Consider the following 17308-nt stretch of genomic DNA (forward strand, 5'->3'; position numbering starts at 1 on the left):
TCGGGGGGTATTGGGGAAGACCACCAGGCTTTCTGGTGACACAGAACAAGATCACAAGTTCTGTGTCTGTAAAACAGGGGCTAATTCAGCATCATTTAAAGGTTTAACTCTAGACCTCCTTAATTTCTCCAAAACACAAGCTTGGAGGTGGCAATGATACCATTCCCCAATGAGATTATCACAGTCCCAATTAGGATATTGGGGCAGAACGGCCTGAAGCCAAGTAGGAAACGGGGAGTTCCCTACAGGACCTCCAGTCCCATAATTAAGAAGTTGTTCATCCCCATTATCTCTCAGCTGTGACCAGAACACTACACTTCTCCGTCTCATTCAGAGTCTGATTCAACAAAAGCATTATATCTTTTCCAAGTCAACTCAAAAACATACCTAACATTCTGAAAAACCTCTATATGCTTACCTGGATCATCAGAAAATTTACCAATTCTTTTGCTTGTCCCAAATCTCGAAATGAAGAAATTACTTGTAATCTTATCATGGTAGTGCCTCCCTGTGTTTCTTTCCAGCACTCTAGCTTCTTGGAGGGGAAACCCACCTGTTACATTATGGGGAAGGTCTGAATAAAGTGGGGCAACAAGTACAAGTCAGCATATACTGGGCTAAGTGTAGGAAAATGGTTCCCATGTGTCCCAGTAAAAGCCCTTCATATATCATAGTCATCCATCCCTCACATGCCTCTACAGGCATCCATTCCTTTAAATGTGGAGCATTTGGAGGCTGGCAGCCAGCCATCTCCCCAGCCTTTGGATCAAAGGAGGGGCAATTTTAACCAAGGCTTTAGCAAAACAGCTCAAAAGGGCGCGCTGTCCTGCCCTTTTGGTAAAATCATAGTTCTTTACATCTTTTTGAGCAAAGAAGAAAAAACACCTTTACCTTTTTTCTCTTCATCAAAAACAGACCAACAATCTAAGAAAATGTCTTTTTAATAGAGGATAAAGCACAATTTTAATTTTCTACTTTAAAAGTATACTTTAAAGTATACTTTCTAAAAGTATACATTAAAAATTTTTTTAATGTTTTTCATTTATTTCTGAGAGAGAGAGAGACAGCATGAGCTGGGGAGGGTCAGAGAGAGAGGGAGACACAGAATCTGAGGCAGGCTCCAGGCTCTGAGCTAGCTGTCAGCACAGAGCCCAACGTGGGGCTTGAACCCACGAACCGTGAGATTACGACCTGAGCCGAAGTCGGACGCTTAACCGACTGAGCCACCCAGGCGCCTCTACCAGTATACTTTTAAAATCCATTTATTTTAACCTTAGTCCATCGTGATCACACAATATTCCTTTCCAAAGATTTCCCTTCACAAACTTTCTACAACTTTCTTTTGTATTTAGATTTTGTCCCAAGCCATTCCTCTCCAACCAGTATCATTTAGGACAACATTATTTTCTTTAACCTTCAACAAAAATGTGTTTACATTTTTTCTTTTTTATATATATCTACTTTTACATACAAAGTTGCTTTCCTTATTTCAATCAGTCTTACCTACATTTAGCAGAATTTTAACTCTTAGAAACCTTAGTCTCCAATGAAAACTAAGTAGTTATCAATTGTGAACTATTATATCAGAATTCTTTAGATGGCAATTTTATGAATCTATCAAGCACAAAGAATGTTTACCAACAGACCCAAATAGCCTTAGTTTCTCTACAAGAAGCTAAAAGCACAAACCTATGTTTAGTAATCAATGCTTTGACATTTTATCTCATTAAATATCCAATGAATTTAATCCCATTTATTGTGCAAGCTAAGGTTAAAGTTTCAGGCTATCAAAGACTTTGAAAACTATCTTAACAATGACCCACCCAGGAAAACTTGAGATAGAATTAGCCACCATTTTAAGTTCTCTTTTTGCTAACAAACTGCAACAGAGATAACACTAGCTTACTTGACCTTCAGTAAACCTAGGTGATAAAACTAAACTATTAAGGCAGCCTTCTTTGGGGAAGATCATGCTCTACATGTTTCAGGTGTCCAGCAGTGGACTACAAGCTGTAAGACTTATTCAAGCTACATCTTCTCCTGCCTTTGTTTTCCTAATCATTTCCCGCTTTCATTTCAATCATCTCCACCACAGTTACCATAATCTTCACTTTCTGTTTTTGTCTCTCCTCATCCCTCTTTACAAATATCTTTTGTGCCTCCCTGAGCAGTTCTTCTGCTTCTCATTTCATCCATCCTTCTTCTGTAACTTTTTGGCAATATCAGTGACAAAATTAACCTTCAGGAGACCCTGCCCCATCAGGTCCTCTGTATCTAGGCCTGAATATTTCTTCATTTGACCTCCAAGCCTGTCTAAGAAAGCAGTGGGGGTTTCCTCCTTCTCTCGCTGTGTCTCAAAAGCCTTGCCAACATTCTTTTATCTTGAAGCTGATGATTTTCTGATGCCTTTGATTAGCTCTCTTAAATCCTGCATCTTAACCCTATCGCCAGGGTCATTATTGTCCTAATCAGGATCTAGGTTGGGACAGGCAGTTACCAAAAAGGGGGAAATTCCATGTCACCAAACCTCCTCACTTTCCCTCCTGAAAAGCTGCCCTCTCCCACTGCCTCCATGCAGACAGCCTCTCCTCTCCCTTGCAGTGTATTCAATAATAAACTTCCATCTCCTTTGTTCTGCCTCAGGTGAATTCTTTCACCTCAAACTTTTATTCAGCTGGCTGACGACCCTGGCCGGAAGAAAAGAAGAAGTTTCATTTTTAATGTTGATAACTCTACATACATGTCTAGCTCAATTAAACCAACAAACTTAAATTAAACACTGAATATTTTTCACCTGCATCCACTTAACAGCCAATCACTTGTTCCCCACTGTCAGTTTTTACCTAGGACACTAGTGAGGGAATCTGAAGTGGTTGGTTCAAGTGGGTGTTCTTCAGTCCTTGACATTGAGGATGAGGAGGAGCCAATGATCCCAAGACACCAAGGAGTGTACAGAATCAGTCATGCAGGCCTCACCATTAGGTGGGGCAGAATCAGAGGGAGGGGAAGGCAGAAGAGGACAGGTGCTAACAGAAGGTAAAGAATGATTTCCAGTTCTAAATACTGTCAGCTTGGACAGAGGAGTAGGTGCCATGTTTGTTTGGGTCATTTTTTTTTACCAAAGTGGAAATACGGAGTCTGTGTCAGCCTGGAGGTGGCAGGGAATTTCCCTAAAACAACAGGAAGGCAAGGCGTTTCGGCAGCTCTTGGGATTTTTCCTTAAAGTCTCCCTCCTGAGGTAGACTAACCACAGACAACTGGCTCCAATGATCACAGTTATTAACCCAGGAAATGAATAGGGGAGAAGACCCCACCTACATCTTCACCAGCAACCTGAGTTTATTTGGAGGAAGCCTTTTTAGACAATCATTAGTGTCTCATTGATAGGCCAATTTTTTTTCTCATCTCCTGTGTATTGAGGCCAGTATTACAAAAGAAGATTAGTTGTTTTTTTTAATCTTGCAATATGAATTCGTTCAAATGGGTTAAAAGGCATTCCAGGGGAGAGTCCCTGGAGACCAAAGAAGATCCCATGTTTCCTCAGTCTCAGCATAATCCCTTTCCTCCACTGTACTAGAACTTTTGTCATTCGTATAAATAACTAGGACCTGATCGACACAATGCTCCACTGAACCAAAAAACAGATGGCTCACTAATTGGGTCTTTAGTCCAAACAAGACAGCAGAATTTGATCATTTTATGTTTGTCCTTATTCCCTGTGTCCTCCTAGTCCTCCCAGTCCCAGTGGACTCTCTGAAAGAATATGAAGAGACCCTGCCTCTTTCTGGGTTTCTCTTCCCTTCCCCTTAGGCCTAGAATTTTTGTTCCCCATCCTAACCAGGTTAGTTCCTGCTCCTGAGTTTCTCTGGGGCACTGAACCCCCATTAATGGAGGTTTCCTGTACTCTCCAGAACTAACCTTGTCTGTCTCCACCCATTCTCTTTGTGGGAGAACTGAACTATGAATCTAGACTCCACATTCCCTTCATATCTAGAATAGGTGTCAGTCACACACACTCAGCCTCTGAGGATTTCCCACCCACTGGACAATACTTAAAGTCCAATTTTCCTACCTTGGTCTGTGCACAGACTTACCTGGTCACCACAGTGCCTTTTACCCTTTCCCCAGGGTCACTTCTTCTGTTTCCAAAGGCAAAAAATCCTGAGCTCCACAGATCCCAGAGGGGCCAGGAGCCCTTCCTTGGAAAGGCCACACAAACTGGGGTGGGAGATATCTTCCCTGTCACAGGAGGACCTGGGCCCTGTGGGTAGAAGTGAATCCTAGGACAAGACCTCAAATCTGAGAAATATGCCCAATGACCCAATCAAAGGAGGGACAGACCTGGAGACTGGGGGGACACAGTGCAGCAAGGCTTAATCAATGTTCTTGCAAGAGCAAGATGGACAGCCACACTTGGGATAGTTATAGCAGGCAATTTATCTCCCAGTGTGAAGTCCCTCCCCTCTTTCCTCATTGGCTGAGTACCACACATGCCTTACCGGATGTATGTCACCTATGCCCAAGTAAGGCAAAAAGTAATCTGAATGGAACAAATGTACATTCCTTTAGGTGAGGCACAGAGACTTCAGTTCCTTGGCTTGGGCTCATTGCAAAGCCTGCAAAAATAAGCCCCCAAAATGGAGAAGAGAAGAACCAGAATTGAGGATTTGGGACTCCATTGTGGGGGGGGGGTGGATGGGGGGACTCATACATATTTCCAGTAAGTTGTAAACCTATTGTTAACTAGACAGGACAACTTTTATTTGGTATTTCTGAAAATGAATCCTCTCACTTACTTCTCCCACAGAGATAGCTGAAAGCCAAATTGTGGAGAACCTTGAATGCCAGGCTACACTTTGTTGAACCATACTGATGAGGTTTAGGGGTAATTCTGGGGGGTCAGAGCTGATGGCTAAAAAAGAATTCTTGAAGACAACTTTAGTGCAAAAAGGTGATTTTATTAAAGCACGGGGACAGGACCTGTGGGCAGAAAAAGAGCTACACTGGGGTTGTGAAGAGAGACTGGTTACATATCTTGGGAGATGGGGGAAGTAAAGTCCAGGGGAGGCTTCCGATTTAATTTTCATATGCTAAAGACTCACAAAATCCATGGAGGCCTAGCTATTGTCAAACTAAGGTTGCTTTTCCCTCTAGTAAAGCATTAACATTAAGACAGTAGAGAGTTCTTGGACTTTAGGCTATTGATAAAATTATCCCTTTTTGTAACTGTACCAAGATATGTGTAAACTGATGGAAACCCATGTCCTGTATGACTTTGATTTCTATCAGTTAACCATTTGTTCCTGGGCAGTCAAGAGTGCCTGAGGGGTATCACACTTATGGGGGAGGGGGTTGTGCTCACTTGTGCTTGGCCCTCAGCTTGCCTTATGGCCTCTTATCAATGCTAACTTCCAGCTGAGGCCATTATATCCAAGTTTCACAAAAAAAGAACACAACACACAATTTATGGCAATTTATAAGCCTATTCATCCAATACAAGAAAAAATTCTTTCTATGTAGGAAAAACACAAACACAGACATAAGAATACTCCTCCAAAGACATTAAAAAATAGCATTCAAGTAAAAACAAGCATGAATCCCTTTCCAAATTTTACTGGCCTTCCTCATTGTTACAAATGATGTTAATAGATCTAAATTAACAGGAAATACCTGAAAAATATCAGAACTGGGTAATATCTTTGAGCTTCTTAAGGAAAGAAGAAGCCAAAAGAAATGTACTATCACCATTCCCCTCAACCCTTTAAAAAAATTTTTTTTTAATATTTTATTTATTTCTGAGAGAGAGAGAGAGAGAGAGAGAGAGAGAGAGAGAGAGAGAGAGAGAGAGAGAGAGAGAGAGAGAGAGAGAGAGAGAGAGAGAGAGACAGCGAGCATGAACAGGGGAGGGTCAGAGAGAGAGGGAGACACAGAATCTGAAACAGGCTCCAGGCTCTGAGCTAGCTGTCAGCACAGAGCCCGACACGGTGCTTGAACCCACAAACCGTGAGATCATCACCTGAGCCGAAGTCGGAGGTTTAACTGACTGAGCCACCCAGGCACCTCTCCCCTTAACCCCAAATACCAACTAGTTAACATGCATAAACTGTATGTGAAACCTCCTTTTATAGAAACTTTCCTATGTTCTTGACTAAATGAAAGTACAAAGTACAAAAAACCTCAAGTGGATCCTGGATGGGGAAAAAATACCAAAATATCAGATATAGAGGCACCTGGGTAGCTCACCTGGTTGAGAGTCTGACTCTTGATTTCGGCTCAGGTCCAGATCCCAGGGTTGTAGGACTGAGCCCCTCATTGGGACTCTGTACTGAGTGCAGAGCCTGCTTGAGATTCATTCTTTTCTTTTCTTCCTTCTTTCCTTTCTCTCTCTCTCCCTCTCTCCACAGGCCCGCCCTTCTCCCTAGCTCCTGTTCTCTCTAAAGAATAAAAGAATAAATTTTTTTAATGTCAGCTACAAAAAGCAACTGTGAGACAATTAAGGAAATCTGAATATGTAATAGATATTTGATGATGTAATTTTGCTAATTTCCTTAGATATAATAATGGCTTTGTGGTTATTAGGACAAAGTCCTTAGCCTTTAAATACTTAGGAGTGAAAAGTAACAAATGCAACTTACTGCAAACGTTTTAGATTAAAAAGTACCTATAGAGGGGCGCCTAGGTGGCACAGTCAGTGAGCATCTGACTTTAGCTCGGGTCACGATCTCGCAGTTTGAGGGTTTGGGCCCTGCATCGGGCTCTGTGCTGGCAGTTAGGAGCCTGGAGCCTGCTTCTGATTCTGTGTCTCCCTCTCTCTCTGCCCCTCCCCTGCTCATACACTGTCTCTCTCTCAAAAATAAATAAACATTAAAAATTTTTTAAAGTACATATAGAGAACAAAGTAATTGTGGCAAAATGTCAGTTATTGAATCCACATGCCTACTATATGAATGGTAATATTTTTTTCTTTCAATGTTTTCTGTATGTTTGAAATTTTTCAAAGTTCAGGGTGGGTGGAAACCAACCATCCCAGGCAATGTGAAACTTAATCTTGGAGAATATATGAAAAGACTTGGTTATTCTTTAATATTTTTTATATAAACATTTTTTAATATTTATTTTTGAGAGAGAGACAGAGTGTGAGAAGGTGAAGGAGAGGTAGAGAGAAGGGGAGACACAGAATCCAAAGCAGGCTCCAGGCTCTGAGCTGTCAGCACAGAGCCCAAGGCAGGGCTTGAACTCATGAAATTCAAGATAATGACCAGAGCTGAAGTCAAAAGCTGAACCTATTGGACAACCCAGGTGCCCTAAGGCCTAGTTATTGTTAAACTGTTTTTCTTTGTAGAAGTTTCTTGCTGGTTTCTTAAAAGTTCAAATAGTACTCTTTGAACCTGGGTGTTTTAGTATTCTTTCACAGAGCTAAAGACGATGAAATAGAAATCCTCAAGAAAGAGGTGACTGGGTGGTTGTCAGCTAAGTTAACCATCTGACTTCAGGTGAGGTCATGATCTCAGTTTGTTGGTTCTAGCCCCGTTTCCAGCTCTGTGCTGACAGCAGAGCTTGTTTCGTATTCTGGGTCTCCCTCTCTCTCTGTCCTTCCCCCCTCCCCAAATAAATAAAACGTTTTATTTATTATTTTTTTAAACAGGATCTTTTTTTAATAATATTTTTTATTTATTTCTAGGAGAGAGAGAGAGAGAGACAGCGTGAGCAGGGGAGGGTCAGAGAGAGAGGGAGACACAGACTCTAAAATAGCCTCCAGGCCCTGAGCTGGCAGTCAGCACAGAGCCCGACGCGGGGCTCGAACCCACGAACCGCGAGATCATGACCTAAGCGAAAGTCGGACGCTTAACCAACTAAGCCACCCAGGCGCCCCAATAAAACGTTTTAAAAAAAGGAAATCTCAAAAGCCAAGGATTTGCTAAGGCTTCTATTTTCACATACAGAAACACAGCGTGATGGTTTAAGTGAGCTTCCTCACAACATTTTGGAGCATTAGCTCTAACCAACAGATCTTAACATTTTTTTAGGATCTTCACCTGTTGGAGAAACTCATGAAAGCCATCAAGCTTCTCCCCATAAGAATGCACATAAGAATTCTGTATACAATTTCAGGTTCCACATACCGCTTCTACAGCCTGTACATGAGGCAGAAACCTTTGTCTACTCTTTTCTGAGCTGCTGAGAATACTAAAGATAAATAAGGTCGTTTTGCGCCTCAAATTTACATGGGCTGAAACAACAGTAGTTCTTTCACAGGTAAACTTCTCTAGTAAACTTTCCGCTTTTATGTGAAAGGTGAGTTTCTTAAGTGTAAAGCCCAATATGGCATTCCCAACTTGGCGCTCCTCTGTCTGCAAAATGGACAAAAACCCAATTTCAAAGCAGAACAAAATGTCTTCCTAGGTGAGAAGCGCGGTGCCTGAATGTCTCGTCTGGGTTATCTACACCACACCAGCCGCGACCCTGCCCTTCCGCTTCTCCTTGAATGCTTTCGAAAAGGCAGCGGACAGTTCCAATCTCTGAGCCACAAATCCCGTAAAGGGATTGTGGGTAATGTAGTTCACTGCACACGCGCAACAGAAGAAGGTTAGGGGGACCTATGGAGGCTGAAAAAGAACCCACTGCTTAGCGAACCGAAGGTCAATCGTTCTCGATATCTTAAGCAAGGAAAGAGAATAACGTTGACTGACGGAGTCGGAATACTTCCCTCGAACTGCACGTCCCAGTGTGCTTTGCGCAGCGCGGCCATTGCGCCTGCGCCCTCACAGCCGGTTGCCAGCGTCTGCGAGGCTGCAGTCACCGCAGGTGCCGGCATCTCAGAGACCAGAGCTGAGAGTTGACCCACGGCCGCAGCGGAGGAGCAAGGGAAGGATGTGGGTTTTTGGTTACGGGTCCCTGATCTGGAAAGTGGACTTCCCCTATCAGGACAAGTTGGTTGGATACATCACAGGCTACAACAGGCGCTTCTGGCAGGGGAGCACCGACCACCGCGGGGTCCCCGGCAAGGTGAGGCGCTAGCCAGCCCCCCACCCTTAACTGCCTTCGGAGCGCCGCTCCCCACCCAACTCGCGGTCCAACTCTTCTGGACCTACACCGCAACATTTTCTATGGCCGAGCAAGAGAGTTAGGAATAATGTTGTTACATCTTCCTTCCCACTTGCTCTCTACTTCTCTCCCAAACCAAGGGCACTACTTCCGAAGCCGCTTGAGATGCTGGTGGTCAGTTTCTTGGGAAAGCAAGAAACAAGGGCAAAGACACACAAGCTCGCCCAAGGCAGAGCGACTTCTGCCCCGCCCCCTCCAAAAAAAAAAAACAGGCGGGAAAATCAATCTCCGTGACACCACGTAGTTGAAATCCTAAAATCAGCTTGCACATTCAGCTTTTTAGCGGTTAAATTTGTTGGCATTTCTGCATTCTGGCAGACTTTCATTGGTTTAAGTTTAAACAAGCATATTATTTCTGGGTTATCTTACCAAAGGTTTTATTTTATGATATCTAAGGTCACAAAAGAACTAGTGTCCAAAATTATCTCCTGCTGTTAAGGAGTTTACTGGCAAAGTTAAATATTTGAGTTCTTGGTTTGTTACTTGAGTAACACAGTACCCATTACTCTGTCCAGCATTATTTTAATCTTTCTTTCTCTATGTTTCTTCTCTAAATTATAAATATGAAATGTAAGTTCTTTGATCCATTTTTCAGTCATTAAAAGACCTTCATCTCAACATATGTGTACTAGAGAACTAGTAGCAGCTCAGCCTTGTATTGGCTGCAAGGAAAACAAGGTTTTGGGTAACAGTTTGGATAACTTAAATACTGTGCATGGTTTAGTTAACCTACTAACTTTTGAAAGTGTACCACATTTTTTATTGTTTATATGTTCTCTAAAGTATTCTGAAAGCTCTATGAGCCTGATTACTGTTTTTTAAAGAGAAACTAATATTGGCCCCTAAACAGTATGGTAGGCTGATGACTGGAAAACAGGAGTGACTGGGGCAAATGCACATCCGTAAGCCAACAGAAACTTCAAGTCCAAAATTTCTTCATGACTTATAAAAGACGGTTGCCTAGCTGGCTCAGTCAGTAGAGCATCCAACTGGATCTCAGGGTTTTAAGTTCGAGCCCCACACTGGGTGTAGAGATTACTTAAAAATAAAATCTTTAAAAAAAATTATAAAACAGTGTTTAAGACTTTGAAGAGTTAAATAAAACTTCTAAGTGAAGTAAAATGCCTTTTGAGTTGTCAGATATAAACACTTAAAACTTCTGAAGAGAAAGTCTTAACCCAGGCTCTAATTTTAATGACAAAGTATTAAATGCTTACAAATATGACTCTGATAGCATATTTTACTATTCTAGCTTCAATCAAAATTGATGATGTGTTTGTTAGATAGAATATTGAGATACGTATACTGTTGGAACAGGACAGTAAGTTGTCAAGTCAATATAACAGCTCATGATTCTTTAAAAGAAGAAAGGAGCTATAAAAGCCAGTATCTTTTTCCTTAAATTTACTAAAATATAGGACAGGTATGTCGGAGAATGGGGGACTGCAGTGGCTAATAGTTTTATACCTACTTTTATTTAAAGAATACATCATAGCAAATTAAAGGAAACTCTTAAGTATATTTTTAGTATACTGTTTTGTTACCAAAAAAAAAAAACCTAGAAAGAATACTATTTTACTTAATATTTTTTATTACAATGGATCACCAGCCTTATATAAATATTAAGTGTCAAACAATATAAAAGGCTACAAAGATATCCAGCAAATTAGAAGAATGACATTGACGTTTTATAGGACTATGTTTTTTTCCAGCAACATATGCTCCTAGTAAGTTAGTCATCATTACATATGAAATGTGATATTATTAAACAAATGTTAGGCTCATTTCCACATACTGCAATGTCACATTTGTGGGAAAAATACCAAACCTACTTCAATTATGCCTTTTTTTTAGCTTCATTAAACTTTAATTTCTTCCTAAATTTTATTAAGCATCTCATTTATATATAAAAAAACTGGCAAGGTCTCACCCAAATTAAGGATTTATTTAAATGTGAAAAATTTTTCACAGCAGAGAGAATATATTTCAATTTCAAAAAGAACATTTTAACACAGAAGATGATCATGAACATTTACTAAATCTCTAATATTTCTAGATCTAGATTAGAAAAATTACTCATTACTCAATGAAAACACTCATAGTAACTCATTTTACAACTCATCCCATTCAGCTTGAAAGACCCCTGCTTTAATTTCAGTCCCCCGAGAAAGCTTTTGTGACTTACAAATATACATTGTTTCTCAATAACATATGTATTTTAAAGACAAAGAACGTAAGTTTTAGAAAATATTTCCAAGTAAATTTTCAGTAGTGCCAAAAGTCCATGTCTGTTCATCCATAAGCAGTCACAGGGAGTCCATTTATTTCCTCTTAAAATGATTTCTGTTTCAACTGCCACCACTTAAGTCAAGGACTTTTCTACCACTCCTCCCCCTTTCAACAATTACTGCTGAGCACTTATATGGGTAAATAGAAGACAGGTGAATAAAAGGAAAAATTACAGTTTAGGAGAAGGATCTACTGCAAAGTCACCTGGGGAGTGAGCCAACCCTTTATGGATGTAGTGCAGGAGGGTATCCCAGGGATAAAAAATAAAGCAAGGACATTCCATACTGAGCACCAGTATGTCCAAAGATATGAATGTTTCTAAAACTTATAAATAAATCAGTACAGATTGAGGGGAAAACCGGTATGAAATAAGGTTTGTAGCTAAATCATGCTGAGGACTTTTATCCTATAGAATATTAAAACCCTGAAAATGTTCAAAGCACAGGAGTGAATGACCTAATTTTTGCATTAGAAAGTCATCCCAGTGCCAAGTAGACTAGAGGTAAACAAAACTAGAGGCAGGCAGCGAGGTCCCTAAGCAAGCAACTGGAAGATACAGAGAAATGACATACAGAAAAAGAATCAATAGACAGAGCTGCCAATAACTGGTGACTGCTGGATATAAAGGGAGAAAGGAAAGACAGTGCAGAACTTGTCACCTCGACCACTAACCTTTCCTACTCAGGGTCTAACTCCTTCCCACTCTAACCATGTTATATACACTTTACCACTCACCTTCCCCAAACACCTTTAATCATGCCAGTCAGCTGCTACTCTAGTGCTACAGTAGCTCCTAATTTCCTATTTCTCCCAAATTTCAGTGGCGGCTTATTTTCCACTGTTCCCTAATTTCCCCTCCATTCTGTGGCTCTTCAAATCGGACTATCCTCTCTCTCCAATTATCTTTCTGAATCTTCTCTCCAGGTGGGGCCCTCTGCTAAAGTCAAACATTTTGCCTGGTGTAGTCTTGCCTCTAGGCCTGCATTTGTGAGTCATGCCCTTTTGCCAGAATTTTGTCTTCCTTTCTGACCACCCAAAACTCAGAATTCTTTACTGCACTCATACCATACATCTTAGCCTTTAAGTGTTCTCTACTTATTTCGCATGTTAAGTTTGTGTTCCAGAATTATAATATAAGCTCTTGAAAGGAAGAATTAAGGTTTTATCTTCTCTACAACACACACTAGGTATTCAATAAATAGTTCCTAATTCACCTTGAAATTGAAAGTAATATAGCAATGCCTACATGACCCACATCAACATATGTATCCTCTTTATACCATCATCTTAAATAGAAAACAAGTCAACTCTCAATGCCCAACAATATAGGAATGTTTAAATTATAGCTTATTGATGATACAATATTATGGCAACTATTAAAATGTATGATAAGACTAACAGGAAAATATAATTAAATAAGAATCCTTTGTTTTCCATGATTACAGATTGTCTATACATGTAGACAAAGACTAGAAGGAAATAGCAAATAAGATGACAGAAATACCTGAATTATTTATGCTCCCTGTATGCCAGACAATGGGCAAATAAATATGTTAAAATGTGTCTTAGAATTCAGTATTCTCACTAATGATGCCAACATGTTAGCAGATACATAGCCTTTGGCACCAGGTAGGAAGTGTAGTCATTAAAAAAAAAAAGGCACATTCTCAGCTCCAAATCTACAGCATCAGAAACTGTGGGACTGTAGCCAAGCAATGTATTTATTAACCCTCCATGTAATTGTGACCTACATTAAAGTTTGAGAACCACTTACTTCCCTTTTATAGGAAAGCACTCTAGAAGAGAATGTTTTGTTCCCTAATAAAACTATAGCAATCTGATCAGAACTTTGATTATAATTGCTTCTTCCTTTGTGTTTCATTTTACATGAGCCTTGGTCACAGGTGTTTTTTTAAATATACCCATTTTAAGTGAACATAATATAATTAATATACACAAATTGAAGGGAATCTTTTAGAAGAGTCAAGATAATTTGGATAATGTATATTCTCTTATTTAATTCACTTGAAAATTTATCATAAAAATAAGTGCTTTTGGGAGGTGTTTAGTACAAACAATTAAAATATTCCATGTCAACAATAAATTGGTAATGCTCGGTTAGTTGATAAACTGATTCAGAAAAAAAAATTTTGTTTTTTTTACTTTTATTTTAAAACAGCCTGGAAGAGTTGTGACTCTTGTTGAAGATCCTGGGGTATGGTATTATTATTCTTTTTTGTATAGTCTTTAATCATATAAAATGTTGAGACTGTTTCTGTTTTAATAATCAATGAAATTTTATTAACAGTCATCACAGACAGTTTGAACACTAGGTCTAGAATTCCTCTCTATTACTGTTTCTTTTTAACTGTTGGGGAAAGCTGGAATGCAGAATGCAGAGTAGACAACAAAATAAAACCAAATAGCACGCAGTCTTTCTTTTTTTCCTTACTGAGTTTACTGACTAAGAATTTGGCATTTATGGAACTAGCCCTCAGACAGGAACCCTTAAAACACTCCTCATATTTGTTAGAAGTCTACTGTTCTCAGCAAAAATCCCTGTCAGGAATTATCACTTCCTTGCCTAATTTTTTAATATCACAACAAGTTTTTAAACAGGTTTGGGGCACTAGAAAACATATTTACCTAACAGTCCTCTGTTTCTTAAATATTTTCAATCCTTTTATTAAGGCATAGATTCAAACTTTTATATTGTGAAAATAAAGATTTAACTTTGGAAAGGACTTTGATATAAAAGTCAAGCAGCTATCAACAGCAAATGAATAATGGTGAAATAATGCACTGCCTTCATAATTTACATTAGGAAAAGCATCTATAAAATTGGCTTCAAACTGGTAACTGTAACCCTTAATTGAAAGTCAGTAAATGGCACTTTGTTTTTACAGAATGTTAAACTCACTCAACAATGGGGCACCAGGTCGCTCAGTCCTTTGAGCATCCAACTTTGGCTCAGGTCATGATCTCAGTTTGTGATTTTGAGCCCCACATCGGGCTAGCTGTCAGCCTGTCAGCTCAGAGCCCATTTTGGATCCTCTGTCCCCCTCGCCCTCTGCCCCTCCCCAGCTTGCGCTTTCTCAAAAATAAACATTAAAAAAAAAAATCAAGAAGATACATAGCAACCTAGAATTTAATAATTAAAATTAGTGATTAAGGATTGTGAAGAAACTAGATAATCTATAATTACAAACTGTAAATTCTGCTTATATCACAGTTATTTTATTAACACTAAAGAACAAACCAAAAAACCTTTGCATCCAGTTTTTTACTCACACTTTGTTCATGGGCTCTCAACAATAGAGACTGCCATTTAGTATTCGGCATGGAATAATTTGCAAAGGATATTTGAAAGCTCCTGCAGTGAGAGAATATGAACAAATAAAATGAACCTGCTATGACCTTAAGTAGTCGACTGCTTTCTTATAGACCTTTTAAAACAAAGAGCCCTTTCTGTAAATAAGGGAATAGCCGGTACATAAAAAGGTAAATGCTGCTCAGCTCTAGCTAAAGTTGGAGTAGCAAAGCCCTGCCAGCGAGCACCTAACACTTACATCCCCTAAAGTAGGCTCCAAAGTGGCTACAACACTCCATGAAACAGTTTAGAAATGACTGTCCTATACCATCAGTGAAATGTTTACGTATTTAAAACTTTAGAACTATATTTGTTTAATGACCAAATGAACACCTGATTTTTTTTCAGTCCCACTAGTTACAACAGAGGATTTTTAAAACTTTAACAATGATAAATATCCTTCTGTGCAATAAATTACTTTTTCAGACTGAAGAATTTAAAATGCTGATTTTCTTTATTTAGTTTGTACCTCTCAGTGCACTTTTTTTTTTAGTAATTATTTTTGAGAGGGAGACAGAATCCAAAGCAGTCTCCAGGCTCTCAAGCACCATGCAAGGCCTGAGCTCATGAACCGTGAGATCATGACCTGAGCCAAAGTCGGATGCTTAACCAAATGAGCCACCCAGATGCCCCTCAGTGCACTTTTAGTAAAGCAAAACTACACTGACTTCTAAGAATATACAAGCTATTTTCTTAGAACATAATATATCTTCACCTATTTTAGCCCTATAAATTCTAAATAATACATTCTTTTCATATTTCAACAGGGTTGTGTATGGGGTGTTGCTTACAGACTGCCAGTAGGAAAGGAAGAAGAAGTAAAAGCATACCTTGACTTCAGAGAGAAAGGAGGCTACAGGACCACAACAGTCATTTTTTATCCAAAAGATTCCACAACAAAGCCATTCACTGTGTTGCTATATATCGGAACATGTGATAATCCTAATTATCTTGGCCCTGCCCCTCTGGAAGACATTGCTGACCAAATTTTTAATGCAGCTGGTCCAAGTGGAAGAAATACAGAGTATCTTTTTGAACTTGCAAATTCTATGAGGAACCTTGTGCCAGAAGATGCAGATGAGCATCTTTTCTCTTTGGAAAAATTAGTAAAGGAACGTTTAGAAGGAAAACGGAACCTCACCTGCTTGTAAAGACCTAATCATTGACTTTTCCAAACAAGCAGAGCTTTTGGTCTTCAAAGAATAGGTTCATGCACACTGGCATTATGATCTGGAAACATGTTTGTTTACTTGAAGATCTTATTTATTTTTAATGTTGTATTATTCAAGATATGATCAAATGTGTAGTTTAGTAGCATGTATCCAAAAAACCTAAATATTTAAAATACTGGGATAGAGTTAAAGAAAAATCTCAAGTTTTAATAATATAATGGTTTCCTAACTATATAATATTGAACACTTGCTCATGAGAAGTGAGTTCTTTAGAAAAAATACAATGTTCAGTTCAGAGCTTGTTTTTATCAGAGTAAAAATAATTGTCATTTCATATCACAATTCTATTTTGAAGTTGTAAAGAATTAAACCAAAAGGTAATACCTTTAATGTATTTCTGTACAGTAATACTGTAACCATGGTTTAAAATATACAAACTTAAAATAATGTGTAATTAGAAATATATGGTAATACAAGATTTCAACCTTGATTGTGAATTTCCTGTTCAGGTATTATTTAAGGCCCTTTCCAATTTAAGTCAAAAAGACTGGCATTTTTAATATAAAAAATTTTCTTGGAATTATAATGTACTCTACTTTCTTTTTTGAATAAATGCATTTTACTACATGGAAAAAAGCATTCCACTAAAAAAGCACAACTTACATTATACAAATCACATCCACTAAATGTAGTCTGTCATTTCTTTACTTTGTATTAATTTTACACTGAAACTTAGAAAAAAGATAAATGGCCATTCTGATATTACAAATTAACAGAACCATATATATAATGAAAGTTCAGTGTTTGAAATGATTTTTAAAATTATAGTATTTTAGGGGCACCTGGGTGGCTCAGTAGGTAAAGAAAGCATCCAACTATTGATCTCGGCTCAGGTCATGATCTCATGGTTCATGAGATAGAGCCCTGTGTGCTGACAGCACAGAGCCTCCTTAGGATTCTCTCTCTCCCTCTCCCTCTGTTTGCCCCTCCTCTGCTCGCTTGTGCACTCTCTCCCAAACATGAAAGAAAAAAGAATTGTAGTTTTTTAAAACGTACAAGATTAACTTATGTAGAATTGATCTTGATTCTAATCAAGATTATTTCTTTTTCTTTTTTTTTTTAAAGATTTTATTTTTAAGTAATCTCTACACCCAACATGGGGCTTGAATTCACAACACCAAGATCTAGAATTGCAGATGCTGCCTGAGCCACCCAGGTGTCCCTAATCAAGATAATTTCTTTTCTTTTTTTAATGTTTATTTTTGAGAAAGAGCAAGCAGGTCAGGGGCAGAAAATCTTCACATTAAATAAAGTTGTCTTAGATAGCAGGGAAAGCAGCTCTTTCCATATTTTTCTATTTAGTAACACCTAA

The 17308-nt window shown here is 38.9% G+C and overlaps 2 protein-coding genes across 4 annotated transcripts in view; one reads left to right on the top strand and one right to left on the bottom strand.

Annotated features, from left to right (window-relative positions):
• Positions 1 to 17308, bottom strand: part of ASB3 (ankyrin repeat and SOCS box containing 3) — a 117120-nt gene that overhangs the window by 82454 nt on the left and 17358 nt on the right. The window lies entirely within an intron of this gene.
• On the top strand, positions 8767 to 16516 carry CHAC2 (ChaC glutathione specific gamma-glutamylcyclotransferase 2). 2 transcript variants are annotated; one of them, XM_077772346.1, is made up of 3 exons: positions 8767 to 9006; positions 13574 to 13609; positions 15532 to 16516. In XM_077772346.1, exons 1-3 carry the CDS (start codon positions 8872 to 8874, stop codon positions 15913 to 15915), a joined length of 555 nt encoding a protein of 184 aa, XP_077628472.1. In that variant the 5' UTR covers positions 8767 to 8871; the 3' UTR covers positions 15916 to 16516. The 2 variants fall into 2 exon arrangements, with proteins under 2 accessions (XP_077628472.1, XP_077628473.1); XM_077772347.1 differs by lacking the exon at positions 13574 to 13609.

Source organism: Crocuta crocuta, unplaced genomic scaffold (assembly GCF_008692635.1).
Source record: "Crocuta crocuta isolate KB4526 unplaced genomic scaffold, BGI_CrCroc_1.0 scaffold830, whole genome shotgun sequence".
NCBI lineage: Eukaryota > Metazoa > Chordata > Mammalia > Carnivora > Hyaenidae > Crocuta > Crocuta crocuta.

Coding starts and splice junctions, on each gene's coding strand:
- CHAC2 (XM_077772346.1), top strand. CDS start 8,872: ATGTGGGTTTTTGGTTACGGGTCCCTGATCTGGAAAGTGGACTTCCCC. Junction 9,007..13,573: donor ACCGCGGGGTCCCCGGCAAG/GTGAGGCGCTAG, acceptor ATTTTAAAACAG/CCTGGAAGAGTTGTGACTCT. Junction 13,610..15,531: donor CTCTTGTTGAAGATCCTGGG/GTATGGTATTAT, acceptor ATATTTCAACAG/GGTTGTGTATGGGGTGTTGC.